Here is a 12,340-nt window from a genome sequence, read left to right as displayed (position 1 = left end):
CAAGAACTTCCCACGGTTAGCCTGAAGGCAAGGGGACTCTAACTCGTCAGTGCAAGCCGAATGTGGAATTTGCATTGACCAGCCCGTTGCTGGGATTCGAACCCGGTTCACCTCAATGGAAGGCAAATGCTCTATTCCCTGAGCCATCATGCCTTGACGCATGTGTATATAATAGAAAATGAAGAATTTGCTTTAATAATTAGATATGTCAGATTACATGTTTAAATGAATTTTCACTGAAATAAACATTGTTATGCACAAAAAGCACAGAAAAAAAACAAGTACCCTTTCATACCTACCCCGTTCCAAAATGAGGATAATTTATAAATACTGAAAGAGCAACTAAAAAGTAGAAATATCAAAGTCAAAAATACCTATTCTAAAATAATATTCTATCTCATAAATAACATTAGTTATAAAATGAAAGATAATAAATACAACACTATTTTTCAACAGTTTTGCTGTAATCAAACTTCTGTTTCACCATTTTAATTCTGAAAGTATGCTGCCATCTAGAGATATACATTGAGAACAAATACTTATTATTGATCTTAATATATTGTATTGTATAGTTTTAAAAAGTTCTGACAATTGTTGTTCCCCTGCAAAATTTTTAAATAAAGAATCCCAAAATTAGTAATGCTAGATTAATGGGTTAAAGTGATTATGTTGCACTAAAATTTCACAAATAGTAATAGTCTAGAATTCACTTTAACAACTACCCAAGGATGATTCTGGTTCATTTGCAAGCTACACTACCACAGTTGAGATTGATGGCAGAGGAGAAGTTACATAAATACAGTACGGAACCCGTTATCCGGAAATCAGTAAACCGGAAAACCAAAAAACCGGAACGAAATTCAAAAAATTTTTCCGCAATTTTTTTTTAAAAAAATTTTTTTTTCCTCATAAGATTTTAGGATTTTTCTTTCTTTTTTGAAAGATGTTTACCTTACCATCATTTTGGAAACAATCATTAGCGTATTACTTCGTTTTTTCAAGATTATTTCCAAATATTTTTTTTTAGTTGGGTTTAACAATAAAAAAAACGGCTTTTTGTAGCGATTCAGAAAACCGGAAAAATCAGTTATCCGGAATAGCGATGGTCCCGATCGTTCCGGATAATCGGTTCCCTACTGTAATTAAATATAATAAACCACATATTACAAGACTTTAGTCTGCTACATCTAATGGAAATATTTGTTCAAGCACATTATATTTGGCAGTGAAACACAAGAGGGATAAAAGCTTGGTTTTCACATAGCTCTATCCAACATTTTCACAATTCATTCAACCACAATCCATTTCGGCATACCGTTGGTCCATAGCCTATGGAAGCGCCAATTATTTTTACATGTTTGATGAAATACTTGCGCGTACGCATGTGTATCTACTGAGCTGAATTCTTCGAGATTCTTGCACTCTCTGCATTTTGCCAGATATTCTCAATTTCAGACTTCATTTTCCACCATCTGATATTGGAACAGAAAATCTCTTGATCATTTTGTAATGGATAATTTAATCAAGAAAAGAGTTCTTTGTCAGATACTAGTTATTTTATCATGATCATGTAAAGTCTTTGAAAATTATTTTGCATTTTGTTAATGTATATAGTGCTTAAAAATATTTTTGAGTGCTTAAAAAGTTCTTAAAAGGTGCTTAATTTTTGTTAAAAGATTTGGCTATGCACCCTGTATTAGTGTCTTAAAATATTAAATTTGTAATGATAACAAATGTGATTAAAAATATTTAGTTCGGTAATTGGAAAAACTAAATTTTTTTTGGTAATTAACTACAATTACTATTACTGATGTAAATACTACTACTTTTTTTAAATGCAGTGAATTACAATATTCAACTACATACTTTTAGGTGATGGATTTTCCTGATCATCACACTCATGCTTAGAACTGAAAAAAAGTTGAAGATTGAACAAAAAAAATTTATAAAAATAGTTTGGAAAAATAATTGACTTATTAAGTATATGAAAATATAAAGAAATATTTCATTCGTGTTTATATTAACCATCTTTTTACTCTAAATAATTTTTTACACATTTTTTTTCTCCAACATTCAACTTTTTATGCACTGTTAAAGAAATGTTAGAAGGTTATCATATATATATATATATATTTTTAAATGTTTAAATTTTCGTAATTCTTTTAAATAATAAAGTACTAGAGAGTTACAGAGCAAGCTGGAATCACACAAGATTTGCTGCTATCAGCTTCAATTTAACTCTGTTTCATAACTAATATTAAAGGTAGTTTAACGGTAACTGTTATAAAATAGTTTTTTTTTTTTTTTGGCATTATACTACACTCTACAATATTTTTTTATTTTCATTAATGAAATTCAAAAATTATTTTTTATTTACATTAATCATTAATCAAAAAGTAATGCATTACACTACAAAACAAAAAGTAAAGACTATTGTAATCTCTTTCATTGTGGCGCATTTCAGGTTGCCACGGGTGACTAAAAATACAAAAAGTGCAACCAATGAAATTCAACATTTTTAAAAAAAGAAATCAAAATTAGAAACTTTTTATAGCATGTTTATTTCAGTTTACCATAGTAAGTGAATGCAAAAAATGTTTGTATATGAATTATATGAAATGTAAGTCGTCAATACCATATCATAATTAAAGAGATAATAAATAAATAAAGGGGAACTGAGTTTCTACCACCTTTTACAAAAATAGTCGTTTGTGGCATCCCTGGATGTTAGGACTAATCAATTATTAGATGTTAATCAATTATTGGATGTTAGGACTGATCAATTATTGTTATAAAAGTGAAAATCTAAGCCAGTATTTAAATGTATTTAATGAGTTTTATAGAAACAATATTTATCTGTTCTGAAATATGTTTTGTTTTAATTAGGGGCAAATAATTATGAGTCGAGGTGGTATTAAAGTGGATGAAAAGGCATGGTTAGGATATTGCAAGGTAAGTGCGAAAGTGACGTAATTTTACAATTCATATTTGAGACAGTTTTTTTGTGTGATTATTTTAAACTGTAAAACTTTTAATTTTTAGGGTTATTTATATTTTCAACCGCAAGCAGGTTCTTGTAATGAGTTGATTAAGATTGATCTAGAAACATTAAAAGAGAAGGAACGTGTTAAAGTGGATGGTAATGTTTTTTTTAATATATATATATTAATATATTTCTCTTGCACATTCATTTACAAATAAACTAAAAATATATTTAAAAATTCCATTAAATTTTATGACAACTATTTTTAATCTTGTTATCAGGAGTTTTACAGTGCGTAAAATAGAAAAGGGAATACCTTGAATTTATCTTTTGTCTAATGATCGGATTTCAAATAGTAGTATTCTATCTTAATTGTCCAATCAATCCTTAAATATACTAAGTATTTAAAGCAGACAGTATTTTAAGTAAAGAAATCAGATACAAAAATGCACTTTCTCTTCTTTTTGTTGTTGTTGATGGATTTGGATTTCTAACCCTCAAAATAGGGTTAGTGTTAATTAGAAAACCAAGATGCTAATAATTAAGACAGAAAAGCAATCAAAAGTTTGAATCACTAAATATACCAACAGTTAATATATACCTATTTCTACTATAGACGGTCAAATGACCTAACTCTGTGTTCCTTGATTGAGTGTATGAATTGATGCTGGAAAGGAAATAAACAAAAAAACTTAATTATAATTAAACAAAATTGTATATTGCCAATTTTTATGTATTATAAGCACAAAGAATAAGAATTTTTCATTCATTTCTCAGCACATTTTTTACATATGCAGGGTGTTTCTGTTGTACATTTTCTGCAAACATATTTTTCACATTTAGAACAAATTTTGATGGTTTTATTATCGTTACAATATCCTATTTGGCATGTCTTGCGTTGATGAAAAAAATACGTTTTTCGGAAAATTAATCTTCATAGATTTTCGAAAACTCTTCGCCTATATTACGTATTTCTTCTAAGAACTTGTGCTGTCTTCCTTGTTTCCACATTTTTCTGGGTGAAAACTAACCTAGGTAGTTAGAAATAAAGTAAAGGTATAAAAATTAATTATAAGCTACTTACCAAAACTTTTATTTTTTGTCACTTTTTCTTACTCGAAAATGCCAATCTAAAATTTTAGATACTTGCTTGAAATTTGAATTTTCAGTTATTCTGATTGAACTAATTACGCAACAGTTTTTGCAGAAATGTGCAACATGTTGAACACACATTACATCCTCATTTCTGATCCGATAACCCTATAAAGCAATGAATTGTTCTCCTGGTCAAATGACCGGTTGTGGTAGAAATAGGTATACGGTAAGCATTATTCGAAACATAAAATACAAAAAACTAATAATAATAGAATTTTAACTGTAAATAATTGTTAGAAAAAGTCATGAAGTCAAATGTGCAAAAACGATAAGATGATATGCCTATTTTCGATGCAAAAGTTCTAAAATGATCATTTGACCGGTAATTGTATGTTTAGTGTTAATGCTAATTTTACTTTTTGCACTTTTCACTTTGTCTCAAGGACTTGTTAAGCAAATAAATAAAAATTTTTCCAATTGTTACATTTGTTTATCCAAAGATAATTCTATGCAAATATTACAATAATAATAGTTAATGAACTTTTAATTTGTTAAATAGTTTCTTAGTTATCAAACTTTAAATATTCAACTTTTTAAAGTTTGATGACTCAGAAACTATACAATATCTGTTCAAATTTTGTATTTTATGATTTAAAATTACATTATCCAGATTATGAAGGGAAAAAAAATTATACTTTATTCTTTAAAATTTTTTGACAGTTTTTAAATTAAAGAAAAAAAATTAGTTTTTGCTGTAACTATCTTCAGACATACAAATTTTATTATTGTGTTAAATATTTCATTGATTCGCTATTGAATTTTTAGGATATAGCAAAGTGCGCAAAAAATGAAATTAACCTTACTTTTGGTCTCTTTTTTGTCTAAACTACTAGGATCATATTTTCAAGATTTAAGCTATCCCCCATTCATAGTTGCCAACTCTACTGGATTTTGCCTGTTTCTTCTGGTCTACTGGTTTAATAAAAATTTTGGTTTTTGTATTTTAAGAAATTCTGGTTTTGGTAATTTTAGAAAATTCACTGAAATTGAGCAGTTTTCTAACAAAATCCATTTTAAAGTAGAAATCTTGCACAAAATATTGCTTTCTTAAATATTTAAATACATTGTTAGTAATACACAATAAAGTGAGCCACATTTATAGTAATCAGTTTAAAACTCTTTTTGTTCAAAAATGTTCACTTTATTTTTACTCTCTTTTTAAATTAATTAAAAAATCTTTCAATTAACTTTTATGAATTAAATCCCTATAATTATTTAAAATTATGAGTAAATATAATACATAACATTTCAATATCATTTGATGTTAATCATAACCGGAAAATATTGCAGTTTTTCTATTTTGATGACTATAAAAATCCCTTTGTGTTTATAATATTTTATAACATAAATGGGGGCAACAATTATCATGGAATTTATATTATTTCGTAAAATATACTGTTTTTTTTCTCCTGTCCATGTTGGCAACTATGCTCATTTTTTGAGGTTCAACAAAAAGGCATCTAAATACAGATAAAGTGCATTTGATTTCCTAACATAAAAATGCTTCCACTGTTTAAGGTTAGGCTCTCAAACCATTAATACTCTAACTTAATGGTTTGAAAGCCTAACCTAAAATTGTGTGCAATAATTATTTTAGGTTAGGCTCAACCATTAGATTGAGTCTTGGTACTTGATACTATGATCAAAAATTATTCAGGATGTTTACTATTTTATTTTATGCACTGTATATTTGATTTTCTGTAGAACTTGTGCAAGGTCATTTCTGTTTGGTGCAGTATATTTGATTCTGGATCTAGTATTGTTAAACTTTATAAATCCAAACTAATCCTTACAACTGTGTCTGATCCTTTCAATAACATAAAGTAATTGATGGATTTTTTTAAAATTATGATGATCATTGCAAAAATATAAATGAAATTACTTTATTTCAATGGGTTGTCAGAATTCCCTAGAAATGTTCCTGTTTGTTCTGTTTTATTTTCCTTTTTTTTTTTTGAGAAAAATATGAATATGACTGGAAAAAAAAAGGATTTTTTCCACAACAGTTTATTTTTTGAAGAAAAACAGTTTATGTGAGAATAACATTTCACTTGACATGCTTTATTCATTTTTATAAGTGTAAATAATTTAATTAAACTGTATTTTTCACTGAATTCCCTATTCTTTATTACAATTTTAATGATGTTCTCTTAAAAGGTTTTTTAGTAATATGCTGTAAACTAAACCTTTCATGTAGGAAAAAAACAAATGGTAGACACATAATTGGCTCTGCAAATCGGGGTGGTTTAATTTAGTGCATCTTATGGACTTCAGGGTTTTTCTTTGTTTATAGTTTTACTTTGACCATGCTTTGCACTTCCCCCTTGACCTCTGTTTTCCGGGGCTCCCCATGAATTGAGGCTCTACTAAAATAGATTAACTTACTCTTATTTAAAACCAAACTCGGACAAGAAAAAAAAAAGAGAGATTTAAAGCCAAAAGTATAAAATATTGTTTTTTTTTTTTGCATTATGTTAAAAATATCCGAAACAAAAGATTTTAAAATTTTTATTTAAAATATGAAAAAGAATTTTAAAAAAACCACACTATTATCTGGATTGTTGAGTGAAAATATTTTTATTAGTGTGAAGTCGATGGTAACTGGCATAAAAATGTATCTTTTTGCTTTACATGGAAAATGCTGAAAAGTCGTCTCATTTGTATATTATTTTGATTTTGTTTTAAACAAGCCTGGAAAAATTCGAAAAATGAGAAATTAGATAAAAAAAAAACTCGTAAAAGGCTTTTTTTTAAAAAAATCTTATCTTCATCTTTATGTCCGTAATGATTTTTTGTAAATTTTATTTTAAAAATTTAGGAAGAGGTATGTTCATCATCTTGATGTTAGTTCTATCAAAAAAGTAAAATTATTTTGGAAGGATCTATATTTATGGTTCCCTTTTTTGTTTTGCATTTGTTAATATGATATTGTATTTATATTTTCTTGCTATCATCTCATTGTTTATTAACATGGTTTTACAATTTAGTTCCAGAATGGGGTCCTTGTGCCTTTTTCTCTGATGGGGATAATTTAGGACTTATTCTTGCCACAAAAGAAGTATGATTTTTATTATAAATAATATAAACTTATTTTATTACTAATTTAAAATTATTTTATTACTAACCTGTGGTAATAATTTTAAGGCTATTATTAGGGTAAAAAAGTATAATTTAAGTATGAATTAGTTTCTTATTAAGTTACTATTTCTTAGTTATAATTTTGAACTTATTATTGCCATAAAAGAGGTACAAATTAAATATAAATTATTTCTCTTTTAAAAACTATTAGATTATTATAGAATGGTAATAATTAAGGTCTTAATTTTACCATAAAAAGTTTGATTTTTGTCTAAACTTTTTTTTAAAACTATTGCAATTTTCTTTTTAAAACTATTTTGTAAAACCGTTAATTTTTAGGATAGCTTTATTATAAAAATGTTCAAGCCTGGCTCATCTCCTATGAATTGTGTTCATGAATTAACTTTGAAATTGGCTCGCAAATGCCTGGATATTTTTGGTTCTGGTTTGTTTGAGGATGATAATACATATCACGTATTAAGTAAGTACTTAATTTCTGTTATTATAATAGTTTTACTCTTTTATTATGCAGTGTTATAATAACAGTCATGATGAAACACAAAGAAAAATATATCTCTTATAATATTTCAATTATATTCTTTAAAATCTAAAGTACACGTAAAAGTGAAAATTGCTTGCTGAATCTTGATACCAAATTTGATGAGATGTCAGCAAAAAGAACTTTGTTCGTAGAACAGTTTGAAATGTTTCTTTTTTCTTTCTTTTTTTTATTTTTATTTTCTTTGCAGATAGAAGCCTGTTATTCAGTACAAAATGAAAAAATTCTTTCAATTTTAAAGTGAATATTAATATGTTACCTTTGTTATTAAATAATATATTTTTTCTTGTTAAATTATATATTTTTTCATTCCCATCTGTTTTTAATGATTTTTTATTTTTTATTATTCAGTTTCTTATTTTTTGTAATCTAAAATTTATTTTAAAATTCTTTCAAATTTAGAGTGAATAACAAATTTTATTCTGTACACATGTCTATGAGAGAAACTTAAAAAAATTATTATTTAATATTTTATAAGAAAAAAAAAATATATAATTTTTTTCTTTTTGTCTTGCGTCGTCTTTTTTCATTAATGTTTTTAGTTAAGAAACAGTAATTTTTGGCAGCATTTTAGAACAATGACTTGTAACATTTATTAAATGTCATAAAAATGTGCACATGGCAAATGTCATGTGAAGTTTAATAAATAGATTGAAAGTGAGATGCATTTAGTTATGAGTGGGAAGCCATAAAAATTTTGTTTAGAAAGTAAAGCCAATTTCTTAATGTATCAAATGAAGTATTCATTATATCATACTTATTTTTGCACAGACATGCCATCCGAAGATGAACCTGTAAGCATTGCAGCAGGAAAAGATTTTGCTTTGATCAAGACAGTTTGTGGTAAAGTATGTGGTTATAATATTCTTTCTCATTTCATTAACCTTCTAATTACTTTAATTTTCTTTATAGCAATTCACCATTTTTGGGCAGCAAGATGGTTTTTTGAACTGTTAAACAGTAATTTTGGGGGAAATTGTTTTAACTATCATATTAGTTGGAAATTTTTTATGTCTTCAAATTATAAACTCATAAATTTAAAAAAGCAAAAACTAAAACAACACACTTTAACTTGTGGTTTAATTGAACAGAAACTGGGCATTTTTTAAAAATAAATATAATTTTTTCGATGGGGATATATTTCTAGTTTTTTATTGTAGTTTTAATGCCTTCAGTTTTTCTAGTTTTTTTTAACGTGTCTTCAATGCATGTCTGACGCATCTACAAATAGAAACAAAAATGAAAAGGAAGTGTAAAGCAAGTTTTTATTTAGTAGTTTAGTTTGATAGAAATTTTACACACAATTACCCAATTTATAAAAATATTTGTTGTAGTCGTGTAAGATTGTTAAATTTAAATTACAGTTTATACTAAAATTGATTCATTATTATTAATATTCCTTCTTCTCAAACAACATCAGGGTATAGCCTCAAGGCAGTGAGAACTTCGTAAAAGCAGGGAAATTAATTAAAACACCTCCCCCAGTTTTATCGTCCCACTTTGGGGTTGAAAGACTGAGATTGTGTTCGAACACTACTTTCCACTTGAAAATTATATTCCAATAACTGTACCGTAGATTCTTTGCATAAATATTAAAAACACGTAAATCATCTACAATTTAAGTATTTTTCAAAAGTAGCGGTCTACAGGTTTGCTGTGTTTATGAGTATTATGAATACAGAGATGATTGTGCTCTAGAAAAAAATCCGTATTTCCAGATTTTTCGCTATCTGTGATCCGGAAATCCAAAGGCCAGAAGTTTCAAGAAATCATTGATCACATTTATGTATAAAAATTCTTGTATATTTTATTTAAAAACTGGAATTTATACTTGGCATCGCTTTCATTTGTAAAATTTTTTTCTGGTGGAATAATAAATGTGTTTAGAGATAAAAGTAAACATATACATAATTATTCATTTAAATTATGCTCTATATAATTTGTTTAGAATTTCATGCTTTGAAAATGTCAATGATTTAAATTTATAAAGACATAAATTTTTTGAAATGCGTCATTAATGATTTTACTCAAGAAATTTTTGAGATTTTAGAGTTGGGCTCACAATTAACCCAGCAGATGTTATCGTCTTTTTCCATGTAAAAGAAGAAGAAAGTGTCAAAAAATATCAATAGAGTAATTTCCTTCTTAATTGTAAGAATCCATGCTTTCTTTGTTGCCAAGGCAATGAACCAGCCACTTATTATTTATTTTATTTTTTTAATTACTTAATATTTTTTTGATTTAAAATGTAATATTTATGTATTATAGATTTTATACTCTGGTAAAGCTCAAAGCATGGGTGTGAAACACGGAGGTCCTTCAGTTGGTAAATGGACTGAATTGGTCATCACTAAGTCACCTAAGATTGTCCATTATTCAGTTGGCCATGATGGGCAGCATGCTCTTCTAGTTGCAGAAGATGGCAGTGTTTTCTTTGCTGGAACTGCCCGCAGGGGAGAGGATGGCGATCAAAGTACTAGCTCAGTTTTCTTAATTTGTTCTTTTATTATCAATCATTAGTTCTTTTGCAAATGTATATACTACTTATAACATATACATATATGTATGAATACATGTATACATATATACACATATATATGTATATGTACAGGGTGTCCCTGGGACAAACTTTAATGGGAGGTAGGAAGAGATGATTGTGCTCCAGAAAAATCGGATTTTTCACTAACTGCGATCCGGAAATTCAAGGTCTAGAAGTTTCAAGAAATCATCGATCACATTTACGTCTAAGAATTCTTGTATATTTTATTTAAAAATATTAGAACTAGAATTTATACTTGGGATCTCTTTCATTTGCAAATATTTTTTCTTTTAGAATAATAAATGTGATTATAAATAAAAGTAAACTTATACATAATTATTCATTTAAATTATGCTGCATATAATTTGTTTAGAATTTCATGCTTTGAAAACATCGATTTAAATTTATGAGGTCAAAATTTTGAAATTCGTCATTAATGAATTTACTCGAGAAATTTTCAGGATTTTTGAGTTAGGCTCACAGTTACCCCTGGGTAAGGGACATCACAAGGATTCAGAACTGTCTAGTATCCCATGGTAGGAAGCATCACAGAAAAATAGTATGTCAGGTACTAGAAATAAAGACACAAGATTGAGATGATCTGAAAAATTTATTGGTTGAATATATTAAATGTGCTGTTGTAGATGATATGTAAAAATGTCACATAAGATGATCAAAGTTTCCACCCTAACTAGTGATGCATACATCACACTGTCAGTCCAGGGATTGGCAGACTCGCTGGCAGATGGATTTCGGTAGATATATGCAAAAACACAGCAGAATCGACAGGTGTTATGTACACAGCACTTTTCAGTTTATCCCTGAGAAAGAAATCCAAACTGCTTAAACCAGGAGAGCGTGGTGGCTAGCAAATTGGTTCACCTCACCCAATCCATCGGTGACCAAACACCTGAGTCAAATGTTTGCTGACGCATTTGTCATAATGTTAAGGTACCCCATCATGTTCAAACCACATTCTGCATCTGACATGTTGTGGCACACAGTTAAGCAAGGTTGGTGAAAGCTCTTGCAAAAAGATGAGATAGTCTGCATATGTTAAAGGCGATGGCCCTTATATGCTCGTGAAGTCTGTTCCTGTAATCCCGGAACTATCTATTTGTATATATATATGTATATATATATATATATATATATATATATATATATGTAACATAAAAAGCTTTAATTAATCCTTTTATGTTATTCCTTTTCTGTAAATCCTTTTCTTTATTATTCAAAACGAAAGGCTTTCTTACACTTTTAAATTCACATCTGGTCTTTTAATCTATTTTTAGTTCAAGTATGCATTAATTATTATTCTGACGATTATCCCTCTAACTAATTCATAAGAAAGACTTTTTCCCTGGACCCTTTTAACAGACCAATAATAATTACTAATTTTTCCCTTATTCTCTAAAATGAAACATTTTACGGATTTACTTAGCAAGATTTTCCCTAACTTTTATTGAGGAGCACAACGATTTCATGTCCACTTTTATAGCTGTTCTCACTCCAATAATTAATAAATAAATTTTGACCCCTTTTTCCCTGCCTAAGACCTGTTTTTATCCTTCCACTTGGCAATGACATTATATATATATATATAAAATCAGGTAACTAACCTGCAGACTTTGAGCCAGAACTGAAATTGCTGCAAACTTTGGCTGCCCAAATGCTGTATTAATCCTTTTTGAACAAAAACTAAATTGAGAGAAATTATTTTTCATGTGACTTCGATACCTAGTATGTACCTTCCTGTGATTTTGAGAAAAAAATATATAAAATTCATCAAATCAAAATACAAATAGAAAAATACATTTTGAACAACATTTAAAGCAGGGTTTGTTGATTTAAATCAGCTTTATTTAAATCACGATTTAAATCAAATGATTTTTTAAAAAAAAATCATTAATTTAAATCAATTATTTCTTTTTAAATATATATATATTGATTTTAAAAGTTACAAATCAGTGTTTTAAATTATTGATACTTCTATTATTTTGTTTTCTTAGTTTTAAAATTTATT

At 27.6% G+C, this 12,340-nt stretch overlaps 1 protein-coding gene across 1 annotated transcript in view; it reads left to right on the top strand.

Moving 5' to 3' along the window:
- The window catches only part of LOC107440653 (E3 ubiquitin-protein ligase MYCBP2), a 194,178-nt gene that overhangs the window by 15,404 nt on the left and 166,434 nt on the right, over positions 1-12,340 (top strand). The window contains exons 8-13 of the mRNA XM_087158274.1: positions 2,887-2,952; positions 3,043-3,139; positions 7,126-7,196; positions 7,556-7,697; positions 8,547-8,623; positions 10,044-10,248. Of these exons, the coding sequence (XP_087014400.1) occupies positions 2,887-2,952; positions 3,043-3,139; positions 7,126-7,196; positions 7,556-7,697; positions 8,547-8,623; positions 10,044-10,248 (658 nt within the window). The remainder of the gene's footprint in view (positions 1-2,886; positions 2,953-3,042; positions 3,140-7,125; positions 7,197-7,555; positions 7,698-8,546; positions 8,624-10,043; positions 10,249-12,340) is intronic.

Source organism: Parasteatoda tepidariorum, chromosome 2, assembly GCF_982258835.1.
Source record: "Parasteatoda tepidariorum strain Cologne lab strain chromosome 2, Ptep-v5.0, whole genome shotgun sequence".
Taxonomy (NCBI): domain Eukaryota; kingdom Metazoa; phylum Arthropoda; class Arachnida; order Araneae; family Theridiidae; genus Parasteatoda; species Parasteatoda tepidariorum.
Note: the sequence above shows the minus strand (reverse complement) of the source record. Positions and strands in the feature narration are given on the sequence as shown.